We start from the raw sequence: 18,202 nt of genomic DNA, 5'->3' as shown, positions 1-18,202 counted from the left end.
CACCCTGACTTAATGTGCTCTGTCAGGCCTGGGCCCTCTCTGGGACTGGCCTGGGAACCTGGGAAACCTGAAGATGCAGTGATGGGAACACCCTGGAACTTCCTCCTGTCCTCTCAGGCAAGGACAGAGCTGCTCCTGGGAATTGGGGGTCCTGGCTGCCCAAAGGCTTCAGGAAGGGGGCCTGGGTGGAGACCCCTCTCTGACCTTCAGTTACTGAACCACCACCTCCTACCAATGTCAGAACTATGCTGGGTTTCAGTGTCCCCAGTAGGAAGTGGGACTGAAGGTACCTCGTACCCCACTGTGGGCTGCTGATGGCCAGACATGAAGGAGGATGTCAAGAACCACACAGCGGTCAGGACGAGTGGGCAGGGACTGGCTGGCTGAAGGGCAGGCCGGCTTCACAGAAGCAGCATCTAGAGGTTCTGTTCTGACTTCCTCATGAACTGTGGCCTTCTGAGTCTGATTTTTTCATTATAGATTTTTCATTGAACCGGGGAGGGTGTGCTCCATGAGCCAAATGTCCAGTGGCCCATTCTCTAGCATAGTAGGCTCTGGACGCCCTTACCGAGGCCCTTCTGTGGGGCTGGGGAGCGGAACTCCATGAGGTAGCTCAGGAAGGGCTTCTCACTGCTGATCTCATAGTACCGGATGTTTCCATCTCCCTGGGGACAAGGAGAGAGGGAGGTGAAGAACGCAGGGTGGGAGGGGAGGGCTGAGCAGGCCCTGGTCCCAGGGGTCTGAAGAGAACCTTTGCTGTGCTCCAGAGGTGGTCAAAGGACCAGGGAGGAGCTCTAGATCCCTTTAGATCCCTGGTGGACCTGCACAGGGGACTTGCTGGGAGCAGTGTGGTGGGTGTGTGTGAATAAACAGCCTTTCTGACAAACATAGCCATGTTTGCCAAAGATCTCCTAGCAGGTACCTCAGATTCCATCACTAGTCAGTTTCACACACTTCAGGCTCTGATCCATACTCCAGTACAAAATCCCACTCCAATCCACCTCTGAAGTAGTTGTCAGTCATTGACACTTCAGTAAGAATTAGTGTCAGACTTGAGGGTAAGTTTCAGTGGAAGCGGGTGAGAGCCAGGCTGGGTCAGGGGAAGGCCAGAGAGGTGAGGCTGGCTCCTCTTAGGGGGGTATGGCAGGAGCAGGAGCACAGTGGAGGCAGGGGTCTCCCCTAGGCTGCCCCAGTCCCTCCCCCATCTTCTACTACCTTTCCAGCCAGGTAAAGCATATGAGTGTCAGCATCGTAGAAGGGGAACAGGAGGCCGGAGAGCCCATCAATTTCCTCTTCGATCAGAGGCATGGATAGGTCCTCCTGTGGGGAGGTGGCCAGTATCAGCCTATGTCCAGGCAGGGTGGCACCTTACCTTCCCAAACCCCAGCAAGGCCCCCAGAGCTACATCCCTTGTCACCATCCAGCCTTCCTGAGGCTCACCTGGTCCCAGAGGGCGATCTGTCTCGTGTTCCACCTGGAGACCCCTGTTGTGAGGAGCCACTTCATGTTTCCCAGGAACACCACCCGGTTCACTCTGTGGTTTTTGCAGTTTGCCTCCTGGCAGGGACAGAGAGAGCTGGTGAGCCAGGACCCCCTGGCACTAGGGGACTGTAGTGGGCGCAACAGTGGCCTCCAAAAGATATGTCCATATCTTAATCCATGGGACCTGTGAACACTTCCTTATTTGGAAAAGGGTCTCTGTAGATGTCATTTTAAGTTAAAACCTTAAGATGGGGGTCCTTAATCCCTCCGGATTATTCAATTATTCATATGTGTTCCTATATGTCATCATGAGTATCCTTATAAGAGATAAGCACAGGGAGAATCTGCAGGCACACAGCGACGGTGATATGACCACGGAGGCAGATGCTGGAGTGGTGTGGCGACAAGCCAACGAAGCCGGCAGCCACCAGAAGCTGGAAGAGCAGAAGGATTCTCTCCCAGAGCCTCCAGAGAGGGTGAAGGCACCCTGATTTTGGACTTCTTTGGCAGGAGGTAAGCCTCAAATTTCATCCAGATTTTCTGTCCCACCTAGCCCCATGACTGGCTCCCAGTAGGTGCTCAAGAAATGTTAATTTCTTACTCCCAAATGGTATCTAATCCCTTCCTTATAGTCAAGACCCAGGAGACTCAAAGACCAAAATGAGCTAAGTTCACCACCAACCTCCCCACTTGGAGCCGTTTCAAGAGCTGACACCTTGAGCCATTCCCCCAGGCCTATCCGATGCAGGTGGCCAGGCAGTGGGTCCAAAGCGCCCTGCTCCTGTGCCCATGATGGGGCTGGGGCAACACCCAGGATGCATGAGCTGAAGGGTGTCACCAGTTTGGCCCCCAGACAAGCCAGAAGAATCCCGTCTGAGGAAAGGGGTGCAGTGGGGATGAGAAAGGGTGTGGAGACCCCTCTCTGTTAGAATGAGGCGATGTTCCTGTGAGCCAAGAAGGGCCCGGAACACCTGGAGGTGCAGGCCCGATGTACGGGAGAAGGGAAGCTGGCACAGCCTTTCCTCCAGGCTCCAGTACCTTCCCTTCCCCTCCAAACCCGTGGGGCTCCACCTGCAGAACACGGCCGGAGCGGGGCTCGATCACACGCAGCTTCTTGTCCTTGCACGTGGTGGTGAGCAGGCTGCCGTCGGTGTTGAAGGACATGCAGAGGATCACGTCCAAGTGGCAGTCGATCATCTTCACTGGCTCACCCACATCCAGGTTCCAGATGAGGACCTGTGGAGGGTGGAGACATGTGGGAGGTGGGGTGAGCCCTGCTGCCGGGCATCTGCCCTGGGTCTGCCCCTGACAGCCCCGGGAGAGACCCCGAGCGGGGTCGGGCACGCTGGGGGCAGCACAGTGCCATGGCGTTCTGTATCAAAGGCCGATGCATCCCTGTTACATAAATCTACTGCTGTCCTTGGGCAGAGCTCAGCCCCGGCCTGGGCTCACTTCTGCTACTAGCAAGAGAGATAAATGTTCCTTGCCAGGCTTCTGTGGCTGGCATACCTCTTTGGGTGGCATGCCTGGGGGTAGGGGGCTGGGGCTCTATTCTCATCCCTCCTGCAGATTTGGTTGTTTCTTTATCCTACCAGGAGGGCAGCAGTCACTTCTAGGTTAAAAAGTGGCCAGGCAGAGGGTGTGGGCATGAGTGGGCATTCTCCTCCAATCCACCCAGTCCAGTCCTGCTATCTATAGCCACAAAAGGTAGTAAAGATGCTTCCAGCCTCTGAGGCCCCCAGGAATGACAGGACACGCAGAAGGCGCTACACAGTTGTGTGTAGCGAATGAATGAATGAACAAACGTGGTAGTATCAGTGAATGTGTTCAGGGGAGTAGCAGTGCTTCCCACAGGCCCCCAAACGTGTCCTTCTCTCTCTCTCCCCACTCCCTACTGGGCCAGCTCTGGCCACAGTTGTCCCCGGCTGCCCACCTTGTAGTCATAGCCGGCGCTGAATAGGATGTTGTTGGTGGTGGGGTGCCACTCGACCAGCCCCACGCGCCGGCTGTGCCCGTGCAGCTCCAGCAGGGCCTCTGTCATGTTCCGCTTCAGCCCCCCCTCGGGGATCTCCCAGATCCGCACCTGCAGGGGGACAGAGGGCCTGGGCTGGGTGGGCAGGGCCAGGAGAGGCCCTGACGGCCCTCTCCCTGGACCCCAGGCTTTCAGAGGTCTGCCCGGTGGGGCACCGCCTGGCCAGGACAGAGAGGCAGACTGGCTGAGGCCTGGGGGGTGGGCTCCAGGGCATGGTGGCAGAAGAAAGAGACCATCTCCTCTTTGCCTTTGGGAGGGTTTTCACTGAGAAGTCTTGGCCAACCTAGGTGACTATTATTGCTGGCAGCTGTTACTGTTATGGTCTAGCCAGGCCCAGAGGACCACACATCAAGCAGCTTTCGGCAAGTGTTACACTGAAAAGCCTAGCTGTTTCCCTTCCCACACCCGAGAGATCTGCCTTCAGCCCCAGCTCCCATGTTTGTGCCACACGGCTTTGTCCCCTATTCTGTCCCTCACCGAGGATGCGCACCTGAGCAGAGGGAATCCCACCTGGGGGGCTGGGAGGCCCAGATTCTCTCCTGAGAGATGATGGACTAAGGGCAGAGACTTAGATGTTGGAGCCTGAGTTGGGAGGATGGGCAGAGCTGTCTGCTGGCTTGGGATGCTGATTAAGAAGAAGAAAGTAGTGATCGTGAGGGAGGAGGATGGGACAGGTAGGGTGGTGCAGAGAAGAGACCATGTGGCCTCAGAGAGAGACTGAGCAGTTGCTCTGCAGTCTTTCACCCCCACCTCCCATTATGTACATTAGCCATGCTGGGCTGGGCTTCTGTTTCTCAAGCCAAACATACTCTGTACAGTTCAACTGTTTCATCTATAAATGAGAGAAAAAAATCTTGGCCTTACCTTGCCTACTGGTAGAATAAAATGAGATACTGGTTGTAAAAGTTTGTGAACTACAAAGTGCCCTACTGCCCTACAGAACTACAATTCTTGTTATAATTGCTGTTATTATCATCACTAATGCTATTCATTATGAGCCAGTGAGTTGGAGGGGAAAATGCACATGTGACTAAACTTGGGACACCTTTTGAAAATCTGAACTCCACCCTTGCTAGTAAGAAGAAAAATAGGAAAAATAGCTTTGAGATACCATTTATAATCTTCTAAAATAGCCAACTGGGGAAAAAGAGTCAGTGCTGGCAAGATTATATACTGGAACTTGTATATTCAATTGGCTTTGGTAGTATTATAAACCAGAGTAACTCTTTTGGAAGCAATTTGGCAATCGTTGGTACAAACCATAAAGAAATTTATACTCTGTTCTTTGACCTAGTAATTTCACTCTGAAAATCCAGTATGAACAAAAATCTCCATGCACGAAGACAGTCATTGCAAGACAGAAAATTTAGAAACACTCTAAGTGACCAACAGTAGGGGAACAATGTAACATGTCAGATTAATCAAATATTAGCTATTTGATTATAATTCTGAAGCCTATGGATAAACATGGAAAGCATGTTAAAGAAAGCTAAAGGCAGTCCCAAGGTCAGGGGAGCAGGGCCGGGAACCGGGGGCCCCTAAGGGGATCCCCTTCCTGGTGCTTTCCTCTCAGACCACAGAAGGGAGCATTTCCCACACGTTTCCCTCAAAGACCCAGCTCTACACATGTACCACCCAAGAGCAGGTAATAAAGGCAGGTTCTACCATGGATTTGGGGTCATCCTTAGGTGCACCATTCTCAGTTTAAAGAACATTCTCTAGGAAAAGTTTTTAACTGGGGACAGTTTGAAATGTTTTCTTGTGCCCGCTGTAATCAGCTTCGGGTGCTCCAGCACTCCGTGAAAGCCCAACACTCCGCAACAGCTCTGTGTGGTGGTGGGGCTGGGGGTGAGGGGTGACATAAAGGAGCCCAGTAGGCCCCATGATCTTGTGACAGACCCTGCCCAAAGGCATTCAGAGATGAGTTCTGATCTAGAGTGGAGGGGAGCGTGAAGGGGCGATCAGGGTAGATGACTCAATAGTCACCAATAAGACACACATTCCTCTTGTCCCGCAATGTGCTAGAGGAAGGTGACCCTTGAAGAGGTGACTAATGCTTGGGTTAGACACACACACACACCCCACACATATCACACACATACAACACACAAATGCCACACACACATTTCTTTCTTTTCTACCCAAAGGGATGCTATATGCATGTTCTTCTGCAACTTGCTTTACTCAGGTACCAGAGGGCATCTTTCTACCCCATTGCTAATGATCAACTTTATCTTTTAAGAGGCCAGAGGGAATCTGTTGTATGACTGTGCTCTGACGAATTTAATGAACCTCTACTAATGGCCACCTGGGTTCTGCCCTCTGTGTTCACTATTATAATTTATCCTCTGATGAACAGCTCGGTAGTACAAGTTTGTGCATGGGTGTGACTATTCCTGTAAGACACATGCCTGGACATGCTTTACTTTTTTATAGTTACTGTAGAACTGTCCCCAAAAGCTGTCCCAGTTTCCACCACAGAGTCCAAGAGCACTTCTTTACCCACGTCTCTAAAACTATACCTTCAAAAAAAGACTTCCGCCCATCCTGTAGGTTGAAAATGCTGCCGAAATCACTGTTGTTTAGATCTGTGTTTCTCTGATTGTTTGAAATACCAGGTGTCTTTTTCTGTGTTTATTCACCACCCTTGTTTGCACATGAGGAGGGAGCTTTAGATTTTGGACCCAAAGTGATGACATTTCAGGGGGCGGGATCAGGGGCCAGTGTGGGGGTATTTGGGGGCAGAGGATGCCGTCTACCATGCCTTGCACTATATCTTGAGGACAACAGACAAGTATGTACACACATGACCACCAGGGCATTTGGTGTGGCAGTGCTGTCTGAGGCAGGAGAGCGGCCCCTGGCCTTTGAGATAGGTCTTTGAAACATAAAGTTGAGCCTCATTCATTCCAAACACCCCTTAGGAGGTTGAACCTTGCTAGCCAATGGGATGGGCTCTGAGTGTCTCTGTCTCTGCTCTCCAGCAGCACACAGTGGGGCAGACAAGGCAGAGAAGCTGTAGGAACACAGAGCAGGAGGTGGGGTGGGGTGGCAGAGGGCCTAAGGTGAATCCAGTCTGGGGTGGGGGAGGGTCTGAGAAGAGCAGGGTTAGAAGACAGAATGACGACTCGAGTTTGAAAAGACAGACTGGGGCTATGGAGAAGGGCAAGGAGACAGAAAAATGGCCAGCCCGTGTGGGTTCAGGCATAGCAGGCGGGGAAATTGAGGGCAGGTCAGCCTGGCTGGTGTGGAGCAGGCTGGCAGGTGGCAGAGGAGGTCAGAGGCCGGGTGTGTCACACCTGGTCACTGTGGCCCAAAGAAGCCCTGCTTGGGCCAAGTCCTAGGAAAACCTTTTCCCAGAAGAACCTACTTCCAGAGCCGCCAGCTAACTGAGGTGTCCCTGGGTAAATGCCATGTGCCCGTTAAGGGAGAGACATGAGGGAAGCCATGAAGTGAGATCCGCCCAGGCTCTGTTCCCACTCACTAGCTGCACGATCTTGGACAAGCCAGTTAACCTCTCTGAGGTTCAGGCTTCTTGTCTAGACGATGAAAATAGACGTGGGTGCCTTATTAGAAGTCAGTGGGTTAAACTAAGCCAGGCTCCAGTGTTCTTGTGAGTCTGACCGAGGCTTCCTAGCGGCAGGAGCTGATTTGTTGGGGTGACAGCTCTACCTATGAACTGTTAACATGAAAAATAAAACAGTTCATTTACTAGCAAAAATGGGTTTATCTGCGAATAGCAGAGATAGCAATAGCAATCTGGGACACGCAGCCTACAGCAAAACCATAGGCATGTCCAGAGAACAAAGGAAAGGAAACTCTTATAGAGCAGAAAGGGCTCCATTAAGAGGGCTGTTCTAAGCAAAGTCCATTGGAGTAAACTGGAGTCCCATGGGTCACGGTTCTCACTGGCTGAGGTCTGACAGTCTCACTGGCTGGGCTGTTGTGGAGAGGCAAAAGGTGAAAACCTTTCGGCTGGGGAGTCAAATAGCTAAGGCAGTGTGGGCTGTCTCTTTGGGCGGGGCCCGACATTTACCAGGACTGGCAGGTGTGAGAGCTCCCCCTGCAGGCCTCCTGAGGCCATGTCAGCGAGGTTTCCCTTTGCTAATTTTTGCAGAGCATTAGGGGCTAAGCCAAGGGGCCAGGGAGGGCAGGACCTATCCGCGCCCAGGCTCAGCCCTTGGACTGGATCCAAGTACCATGGAGCTAAGGGATTCAAGGGGAAGCCCAAAGAGCCGTTTTCACCAGTAACTGTTAGATGTAGGGTCCCAGGCAGGACTTGGGGGACCCTGTTGAAAAATGTCCCACCTGGGGGAAAGAGGTACCTTCCATCTGATACCAGCCACTTCCCCCGCTGGGGCCCGGTTTTCTCATCGGTACATTGAGACAATATTGGTTAATCTTCCAAAGGTCTCTGCTTTTGACATCATTGAATGTGACACTTTGGGGAAGAGACTGGCTCTGTTTGACCCACAGCTACAGCTGACATGCTATAGGAGTTCAGAGGAGGAGCTGGGGTTCACAGTGGGCCTAAGTGGCTGGAAAAGGAATTCCAGTCTCTTAGTATTCCAGGGATTTGTTGGAAACAAGAGTAGATGGGCGTGGGAAGAACACTGCAGATCTGCTGCTCTGGGAGGTTGCTTCAATTCAACAGCAAACCTAAGAAAGTCTGCCACACCAGATTTCTGGAAGGAAGGGGTGGGGAAAGATGGTAAAAGCACTCTCTCCAGCAAACCAGCTGTGCCTGGGACCGTCCCTTTCTTAGGTCCCTGGGTCAGAGCCCTCTTTCACTCAGTTACCTTCAATCCAGCAAAATACGCCCCACCCCTCCCTGTGTCACACAAGCTAGATTCCTCTGTCTCAAGTAGCTCACTTTTCGGGGAGACAGCAAACAGTGCAGACCAAGCTGAAGCAGGGCGGCGGATAAGGACGTTTTATAAAGCTACAAAACCAAGTGTCCCTGTGCTAAGGGGAGGGGGCAGCTAGCTGACAAAGCAAGAGCCGTGCATCTGACAAGCTGTGTTCAAAGCAGGGCTCTGACCTCCTTGGCTGCCCAATCCCTTCTTTCTCTCCTGGACCTAAATTTGACAACCTGGAAAGGATATAGTCTGTTCTTGTGCTTATCTATTCTGGGAAGGAGCAGCTCCCTGGCCTCAGGGTCTGGAAATCAGCCTTCTTGGGGGCACAGACAACCTGCCAGGCCTCCCAGTGGATGGTCAACATGCATACTGGAGTGGAGTCTTCTAAATCACTGCCATACCTTCAGCGCAAGGAGCAGTGCCCGGCGCGTACTGGCTGAATGAACAAACTAGTGGAAGAATCCTAGAAGCTTAGAAGCCTCGCTACCATCAGCAGGTTCAGCGGTGTATCAGCCTGTGCCCTGAGGGGAGCAGACGAGCGCTCACTCCGGCTGGTGGTCAGCTGCGTAGATGCGAAGTCAGCCCTCTGATCCTGATTTAGAAGGGGGATTTTGGTGGGGGATTTCTCTCTTGGATTATGAGGCTCAGCATTCAGCTTAGACTTTTTTGGACACCAGTGATGGAAGGACTATTGTGGGGCTCAATGAGTACAGAATGAGGTATAGTGGAAAGGGCACTGGGTCTTGGACTCCAGCTCTCCGGCCACCCCTCACCGGGGCAACTTATTTAAACTCTTTGTAGCCGTTAATATTTATGAAGTTCTTAGTAGACATGAAACACTTTTATGTTCAGTTCTGATGATGTGCTCAGCATGATCTCCATTTCACAGCAGGGCAACTGGTGCCCAGCAAGGTAAAGAAACTGGTCCAAGGTCACAGGTCTGAGAAGTGGCCAAGCCAGGATTTCAACCTAGGCCTATGGACTCCTAAGCCTGGCTGCTTAGTGACAGGGACACACCACCACTTTCTCTGCAGCAGCCAGACTCGCTGGTGGGGCTCCAGTCAGGTCTCTGGCCTCTTGGGGCTACTGTCCTTCCTCTAAAAGGGATGTATTGCTCTGTTCCAGCTCCAAGAGGTACTGGTTCTTGCATGTGTAGGAGGGCAGGGTGGTAGGTGGCTTCCGGCTGCTTACAGAAGGGTTGACATCCTGTCCATCCCACCCCCAGCTCCTCAGGGAGGGGCATCACTTCTGGGGGGTGGAAGGGGGAGGACAGCTGCTGGATGGAGCAGCAAAGGAATAGAAGGCAGAGGAAAGCTGCTGAGCTCAGCTCATCAGGGAGAGGGGCCTGCCTCCCTCTCTCCTGGGGTCACACCCTGCCTCTCCTTGAGATGTCAGAAACCTCTCCCCTCTGCGGCTGCTGGCCCCCTGAGAGACGCTGGGAGCACGAGGCTTGCAAGCCCATAGCGCCCTTCCCTGCCGCCTGCCTGCCAGCCTCCCTCCCTAGCTGCAGCAGAAGCTATAAAAAGCACAGCCCTTCAACAATAGGTGACATCACCCAGCAGCGGAAAGAACTGGATTCTACCAGATGCCAGGGAGAGTTATGGCCCCCGCCTCTCCCTCAGGACGGGAGCCCCTTGGGAAAGGGCTTGGGTACGGTCCCCTGGATCCCTGGAGGGATGGACTCAGGCTCCTGAGGACCTCCTCACGGGCCGGGGGAGGGGAGGCTGATCCTGAGGGACTTGGGCATGGACTTCACCAGGCATTTTTCAGGGATTGGGGATATGGGAAAGGAGCTGGCGGTGGTGGAGGTGGGGTGGGCAAGAAGGGCTTGCTAGGTCCCTTCAGTGTTCTCTGAGTGTCCCAAGAGACGAGGAGTGGGTAGACACGGCCAGACCTGCTTCCAACAGCTTCTCTCTGGGCCCCTTCCAGCTGGTGTGGAGCACAGTGCCTGACACAGAGTAGGTCTGCTGATTGACCGCCTAGCCCTGGCTCTGCATGTTGCACCTGATACACATCAGTTGATCATCTGGGTTGGAGTGAGTTGAGGGAGGGTGTCCCAGTGGCCTGGCCCCGGGGTGCTCTGATGGAGGCAGGAGGGTCAGGCGGCACAGGCCTGGCAGTACTGACAGGCCTGGTCACCCCCCTTCAGGGCTGCAGGTGCCGTTTCCCTCACATCTCACCTTTCCCAGCACCTGGCCGGGGATGTCTCCCCTCCCGGTGCCCTCGGTGCCTGGAACTGGCTTTGCACAGAGAAGATGCTAAAATGTAGATATTGAGTGTGATGGATCTAAACTATCAGCCCTCCATGGCTCTGAGCCTCAGTTCCCTCACCTATAAAACCAGAGTGGTTGGTGAGGGGCTAAAGAGCACTGGCGGGGAGTCAGGAGACCTGGGTGGGACAGGGATGCCCTGCATGACCTTGGGCAAGGCACTGCCCCTTGGGTCTCAGGGTGCTCTTCCCCAGGAGAGGCTGGGCTCTGGTCATGGGGACTGGTGGCCCCATTGCCAAAGCCCTGCGCCTGCAGCTGAGGAGGGGCCGAGACTAGGGGCAGAGTGGGGCTCGGAGCTGCTGCTTCTGGGGCAGCTGGGGTCAGGCCTTGGTTCCTTTCTGATGCAGTCTCCTTCTCTCTGCGTCAGCAGCCCTGGGCCAGCCCCTCCTGCTCTGTATCCCCAAGCCCTAGGCCCTTCCCTTTCTCTTCGTCCCTGAGCCCCCAGCCTCTTCCAGCCCCCCGCCATACTCCCCCTCTGGGGGCTCCCTTCTCTTCACTGAGCCACACCCCAGGACTTGCCAGCTGGCCTGGGCCCCACCTCTTCCACAAAGCCACTGTGCCTCCTCCAGCCCCACTAGTTCCCCTTCCCTGATCCCTCGGAGTGGGCGGAGTCTCCTACACACCTGGCATATGCCCTGCTCTGCCCCTCAGGTCTCAGGCCCTCCACAGCTGCAGGCGCAGGGCCTTGGCAATGGAGCCAACAGTCCTGGTGGCCAGAGCGCAGCCTCTCCTGGGGAAGGGCACCCTGAGGCCCAAGGGGCAGCGCCTTTCCCAAGGTCGTGCAGGGCGTCCGTGCCCCACCCAGGTCTCCTGACTCCCCACCAGTGCTCCTTAGCACCTCACCAACAGCCCTGGTTTTACAGGTGAGGAACCTGCTCTGGCTTACACTCAGATGGCTGCAGAAGCTCAGGTCTCACTTCAGAGTTCAGGCGCTCACCCTGGCTCCCCAGTCCTTCTCTCTGGTCCCTTCCATCTCTGCCACCTCTCCCGCCCACTCCCCTCCATGGCCACCACCTGGGGCCTCCAGCTGCACCAGATCCTCTGTTTTCTAAGCATGCCACATGCACTCTGCTATGGTCTGAATGTTCGTGTTCCCCCAAGTGTCCTATGTTGAAACCCTAACCCCTAAAGGGCTAGTATTAGGAGGTGATTAGGTCATGAGGGTGGAGCCCTCATGGGACTAGTGTTCTTATAAAAGAGGCTCCCGGGATACCCCTCACTCCTCCCCCATGTGAGCATAACTGAGAAGACAGCCCTCACCCCACCAGGCTGGCACCCTGATCTCGGACTTCAGCCTCCAGAACTGTGAGCAATAAATGTCTGTTGCTTGTGAGCCACCCAGTCTGGGATTTTGTTACAGCGGCCCAAGCCGACTAGGACACACTCCCTGCAGGCCCTTGCCTAGGTCCTTCCCTGGGCTTCCTTTAACACTTCCTCTGCCATCAAAGGCCTGCTTCTTTAGGGTCCAGCTCTCTCTAACCTCCTCTCCCCTACCTGCACCCCATAGGAACTGAGTCCCCCCCCACCCTTGGGCACAGCTCTCGGCTTGACTACCATGGCTGCAGTGACGTGATTCTGCATGGCATTTAGGGCAGTAGCATGTGATCCGTGTGATCCTGCACCTCTGCTGGTGGTATTTCCCGGGCAGGACAGACCAGCAGGCCTGGTGTTAGGCGCAGACCTGTCAGCCTCACAGCAACTGCCAAAGGGGTGGATCATTATTATTGCTGTTGTAAAGAGAAACAAAGCAGGCGCAGAGAGGGTAAGTAACATGCCCCTGGTCACCCAGCTGGTAAACAGTGAAGCTGAGATTTAATCCTGGGTCCCCCAGATTCCATAGTGAAACTCCCTTTGAAGCCCAGTATCTGGGAGCATGGTCAGCACACTGTGGTCTTTCCATTGTTCTGTGCAAAACTGAAGAGGGACTCTTGGCTTATGTGGCCAGCACCAGGCCTTACACTTCTCTTGAGCACACAGCATGGGCATCTGGTTTATTAGTGGGGGTCCTGGAGCACGAGCCACCTGACTTTCAGGTGAAGTAAGGTGCTGATGGCCAGGCAGTGGCCCTTCCACCCTCACCCCAAATCAGGTGGTTTTGACCAGTGGTGTAGCCAGGGCAGCCAGCAACTCCGAGCAACTAGCTGACTGTTCCCTCACCGAGCTGGTCCCTGCTCATGTCTTCTCCATCTGGCTCCCGTGGTGAGACACAAGCACCAGGCAGGGCCTGCGGCTTCCAGCACAGACTGTCTGTGGATTTACGCCATGACGAGATTTTGTCGGGCAGGAAGAACATGGGCTTTGGAGCCAGCAGCCCTCTTTCCCTTGCTAGTTCTGTGACCTGCCCCCAGTCCCTAGTGCCTGTCTCCTGAGGACTAACTACACTGCAGCCGGAGTAGGTGCAGGGGCTGGTGTCAGAAAGCTCTGAGTTTCGGGGGTCTGCTTCCTGGTGGCTGAGGACAGTTGCTCGATCCCTCCGCAGGCAGGGCCAGAGCCGGCTGTGGTTGCCGGCACTCCTTCCTGGGCCTCCTACACCCTGAAAGGAAGGATGGGCAGCGGCTCCACCTGCTCTCTTTCCCACCAAGCCCAGTCCTCCCCTGCGCTGACCTCTGAGCCTCCAGCCCCCACCAGCTCCAGCTGTCTCCTTCTCGGCCCAGAAACAAACCACAACCCCCTTGCTCCCCCTGGGCCTCCCCACTTGTCCGGGGCTCCGTCACCTCTTGCCCGTCCTCTGGTCTGCTTGTGCCCTGACCCCTGTCCCCAATTTGCTGAAGAAAGTAACCAAACCCGGTGGACTCTGTTCACTTGAAGCTCTCGCCCTCCCCGCCCACACGGGCCCTGCCTCACTGTCACAGCTCTCAGGGGTCCTCGCGTTGACTCAGGACTTCCGCCTTCAGGAGCCGGTCAAGCCCACTCACTCCACCATCCTAATTCCCCCCCAACCTCTCCCATTTATGAGGCACTGTGCCAGAGGACCTTCCCTCCAACTTTTTTAACTGATGGAGACTATTTATTGTGAAAATCTTTCTTTGGATAATTGATTAGTTGGGCTATATTCATTCTCTCACTCATTCATTTGCTTGTTTTCCCATGCATCTCTCTATCCATCCAGGCGTCTTCATCCAGCCATCCTTTCATTCATCTATCTACCTTTATCCACCCACTGAGTCATCTTTATCCATCCATCAATGTAGTCGTCCAACAGTCCATTCATATATCTAGCCATAGCCATCTGTCCATCCATCCATTCATCTAAGCATCCCATCCAATACCTACTAAGCATTTAGTAGGTACTGGGCTCTGTGCTGGGTATTTGGGATTCAGAACCTGAGAGGCCATGGTCTCTGCTCTCAGGAGCTCACCATCTAGCCTGGGAAGACAGGCAACATGAGCTCTGTAGTTCTTTCCAGTTCCAGCCCTCTGGGGGTCTATGACCTGTACCCAGGCTATGCCAGTGGGCAGCGGGCAGATGCATGTGGTCTAACTGAAAGGCTAATATTCCTTCACCCGGGAACCCCAGGGGCTGGGGCAGCCCTTCCTCGCCAGCTCAGCTGAGGTCTGAAAGCCCCTCTTGCTTCCAAGCTGGTGTGTGGACAGTGTTCAGTGTGACACATGGAGGCTGCTGCCCCCCCGACCCAGTTCCACCAGTGGAAATCGGCAGAGCCTGGGGAAAGGGTGGCCAGGAAGCAGCTTTCAAATTTTATTCTCCCTGGATTCTTTATGTCCCCTCTCCAGATTCTCTGTACCCTCTTTCTTCCCCCCATCCCTCTCTCTCCTGGCTGGTCTCTCTCCTTCCCTCCATTCACTCCCTGCTCCCCTCTCCTATTCTTCTCTCTTCCCATTAAGTCCGTGGGTCCCTGGACAAGTCGCAACGGTTCTCAGCCCACCGTCCTTCCCTGCAGCCGTGACGAAACCAGACGGTACATTGGCCGAGCCCGGCCTGCAAGAGCAGCCTGCCCAAGGGGAGCCCCCCAGGGCTCAGCCTGCCTTGCCCCTTCCTCCTTGTCCATATTTTTCCTCCTGCCTTCCTCTGTTTTGAGAACACAGATGAGTGCTGAATCACATTTCTTTTTCTAATGTTCACCTACAAAATCAATACTTCCAAACAAAATCATGCGAACACCACAAGATCTGCCAAATATTCCATGGATTCGCCCCCTCAGTCCTTTTCCTAACTCTCTCCCCATCCTGGGCTAGCTGGAAAGATGACAGAGAGGCAGTAAAGGAAAAGACAAGACAGGACGGAGAGGGGCATTCAAGGGAGGCCCCCAGGAGGCAGCGGGGAGGAGCCCACTGTGGGCCCACCCTCCTTGGGGAGCACCCCTCCTGCTCACCGATGTGTCCTCCGAGCATGAGGCAATGATGTTGTCAATGAAGGGGTTCCACTTGATGTCCAGCACGTTGCCCTGGTGACCACAGACCTTGGGGTAGTTGGGCTCAATTCTGCCTGTCTGTTGAGGGGAAAGAATGAGAGAGAGAGAGAGAAGGGGATGAGTTCCATGGCCCTGGGTGGCCCTGAAAGGACAGTCTTTATTCTGGGCTTCTAAACTGGGCTGGAAGGTCCTTGAGGACCCACCAACGTCTTATTTGCCTTCGCATTCTTGCATCCGGATGCGACAAACTTCCCTGTGGCTGTGTCCTCCCCAACACTGGAAGGTGATGGGGGAAGGGGGTACACAGCAGGCAGAATGATGGGGCGGGGCTGAGGCTGGTCCATGTGGCATCCTGTGCAAATTAGGAAAAGGTGCCCCTTCCTCAAATAAAAACATTGAAAGTTAAGATGCTATTATCCCGTGGACTACCAAAGCGTGCTGGGCAGTAGCCTAGGCAGCACACACATCCAGGCACTGGGGTGCGTGCACCTTCCCTGGCATCCAGCGTCCCCTCTGTCCCCCAGTGGAGAAACCATAGGCAGTGTGGGATCAGAAGGATGCTCTTCCCTGCTGCTCCAGGAGTTGGCAGAGAGCCCTGAATCCCTGGGTACACCTAAACACTCATGTAAGTTACTCTGCCTATGATGGGAACAGTGCCGCTCCCAGATGTGGCGTGCTTGGTCAATGTGCATCTTAAACATCTGCACACAGTGCCCTGTGGTTGAAAGCATAGTCTTAGGAGTCACCCAAGCTGGGGTTTGAATTACAGCTCTGTCACTTTTTAGCTGTGTGGCCTTGGGAAAGTCAATGAACTTCTCTAAGTCTCAATATATTCTTTTCTGAAATGAGGATAGCAGCACCTACTTCTCAGCATCGCTGTGATGACTGAATGAGCTACTGTGCTTAGCAGAGTGCTTAGTGTGGAGATTAGCATCACAGTGAGTGCTCAGTATGTGACAGCAGTATTTTTATTGGACAGGTCAGATAACATCTCCTCCAGGAAGTCTTCCCGGTTCTGTCAGTGGGTTAAGAGCTTCTCCTCTGTGACTCACAGCATTCTGTGCTTCCCTCTATTACAGGCACCATCAAGGGGCACTGCAGTCTGTCTCTATTTATGAGCAACTGAGGACAGGGACTGTGTCTTCCTTATCTCCGAGTCTCTAGTGCCTACAAGCCTGGCAAACAGTCGGTGGTAGGTTCATGACCTGAAAGACATCCTGCGAGGGAAATGAAGTCCACAAAAAATGGAACAAGGGATGTGGGGGTGGGGAATAGGGAAAAGCAGGTCTGTGCTCAGTGGCTATGAAGGCAGCAGGGAAGGGAAGGAAAATGATAGGCAGAAGCTGTGTCTCCATCCCCCCCGTTTTTTTTCATACTAGCTGTTTGGGGCATTTGGAGGAAATAAGGAGGCTTTGTGCAGTCACTGCCCATCTGCTAACAGCAGTTAGGGTGTTAGAGGCACCTTAGGCAGGTCACACCTCTCCCCACTTTAGGTTCCTTGACTGAATAGTGAGGAAAAGAACCAGTGTCTGCCAAGCCCCTGGTGCACGTGCCTAATGCTTCACCAGTGTGATGGGGCAAGAGTTATTTCAGGGTGTGTGTCCTGCTGTAACCTGTTCCCTACCCACTTCCTGCCTGCGTCTCTATCAGCTCATTGCCAGATCATTTGATTTTTTTTTTTTTTAATGAGACAACGATGGCAGCATGGGTAGAGAAAAAAATAGAACTAAGGAAAGTGGCAGTGGTATGGAGGGTGAGGAATGAGGCAGAGAGAGGAAAAAAGCCTCTGAGGTTACTAGGGGAACTTCACTGACACTACATTGTTGGAAAAATGAGAGAATGGAGGAAAAAGATTTGGAAGTATCCCTCTCAGGAATGGGATCCCTTTGACATTCTGAGAGAGGCGGTTAGAATCGGATTATCTTCTTCAATTACTTGTGGGCTGTTGGACTACATTTCTTTAAATGAGACTAAGCAGAGATTGAACCACCTGTGACCCTGGCACTTATTAGGGTTATATTACCTTTGTTAATGCCCATGATGACCCGGAGCATTAGGTATGAGGCAATTCAGGCCCAGAAAGGTTAAGCAACTTGACCAGGGTTACCCAGCCGAAAGCAAAGCTTGGATTCCCATATAAGGGTGACCCTCAAAGCTGAGCTTTTTGGACCCGCTGCTCATTGTTGGCCAGCCGTGCTCCTCCAGTTCTGACTTCCACGGGCCGTTCGGCCCAGCACTGCCCGCTTCCACAGCTCGTTTCCTGTCTGGAAGAGCCATTCCTTGCATCTAATCCCAAAGGCTGCATCTGAACGATCCCTGGGCAAAGCTGTCCGCCCTAAGCTTTTGGTTCCCAGCCCAGCCCAGGCAAACCTGAGGGGCGCCAAATGAATCAATAGGTGGCCATAAGCTAACAGCAGCTTGTATATGATTAGGTGGAGGGACAGGTTAAGCAACATCACTGGAATCTATTCAGAATGGAAAGGTCAGCGCCCTGCACTGGGAAGGGAATATGTCTTTTTAAAGCTGAGAATGGTCCTGATGTCATGTATGGTGCCAGGCAGACCTCTCTTTACACAATGTATGCATTCTCCGGCGGGGAGGTAATTATGATTTTGGTGACCGAATCACGTTGTTGTTTTTGTGAATGGTGACCCCTACATTTGTGCAGTGCACAACCTGCTTGGTTATACATGGCAGCCTTGAAGAGAAGGGCCTCCTTTCAACCTGGTAGTTCTGATTTTTCAGTGTTATATAGTAGGGGTCCACATAAAAATTACTTCAAAAATAAGTTCTGCTGCTAAGGAGAGAAGCTTGAAAACCACTGTTCTGTAGGGAAATCAAGCAAATTTAAAAAATACAATTATTCACTCGAGGAAAAAAAGTTGTAAAAGAAAGCTAATGTAAATCATAATGATAATGATTTATGTGCAATGTGTACATAGTTGAAACGATGAAAAGCTTCCGTATTTATTTAGACAAGAGTTTTGTTATAACACACTGGGAGGACAGAGGTAAGGAAAGTATGTGTGTGTAGTGAGAGGGGAGACAGAGATGGAGGGCAGCCGGATGCTCAACTTCTGTAATAGGAAGTCTCCAATATCTAAGATTTTAAAAATATGGACATGGCAGTATAAGCATGTAATCAAGAAATGTGGGGAATCAATGCAAAAACAAACAAACAAACCAGCT

General features: G+C 53.1%; 1 protein-coding gene across 4 annotated transcripts in view; it reads right to left on the bottom strand.

Annotated features, from left to right (window-relative positions):
- CORO2B (coronin 2B) overlaps positions 1–18,202 on the bottom strand; it is a 132,499-nt gene that overhangs the window by 9,265 nt on the left and 105,032 nt on the right. For 2 of the 4 annotated variants that reach the window (XM_036932316.2, XM_057488929.1), the window contains exons 3-8: positions 14,975–15,091; positions 3,416–3,565; positions 2,554–2,718; positions 1,441–1,557; positions 1,216–1,320; positions 569–665 (exon numbers count right to left, since the gene is read on the bottom strand). In XM_036932316.2, the coding sequence (XP_036788211.2) occupies positions 569–665; positions 1,216–1,320; positions 1,441–1,557; positions 2,554–2,718; positions 3,416–3,565; positions 14,975–15,091 (751 nt within the window). The remainder of the gene's footprint in view (positions 1–568; positions 666–1,215; positions 1,321–1,440; positions 1,558–2,553; positions 2,719–3,415; positions 3,566–14,974; positions 15,092–18,202) is intronic. The other 2 variants (XM_057488928.1, XM_057488927.1) reach the window with 2 other exon arrangements.

This window comes from Manis pentadactyla, chromosome 11, assembly GCF_030020395.1.
Source record: "Manis pentadactyla isolate mManPen7 chromosome 11, mManPen7.hap1, whole genome shotgun sequence".
Classification (NCBI taxonomy): Eukaryota; Metazoa; Chordata; class Mammalia; order Pholidota; family Manidae; genus Manis; species Manis pentadactyla.
The sequence above is the reverse complement of the archived record's forward strand: the minus strand, read 5'-3'. Positions and strand labels throughout refer to the sequence as shown.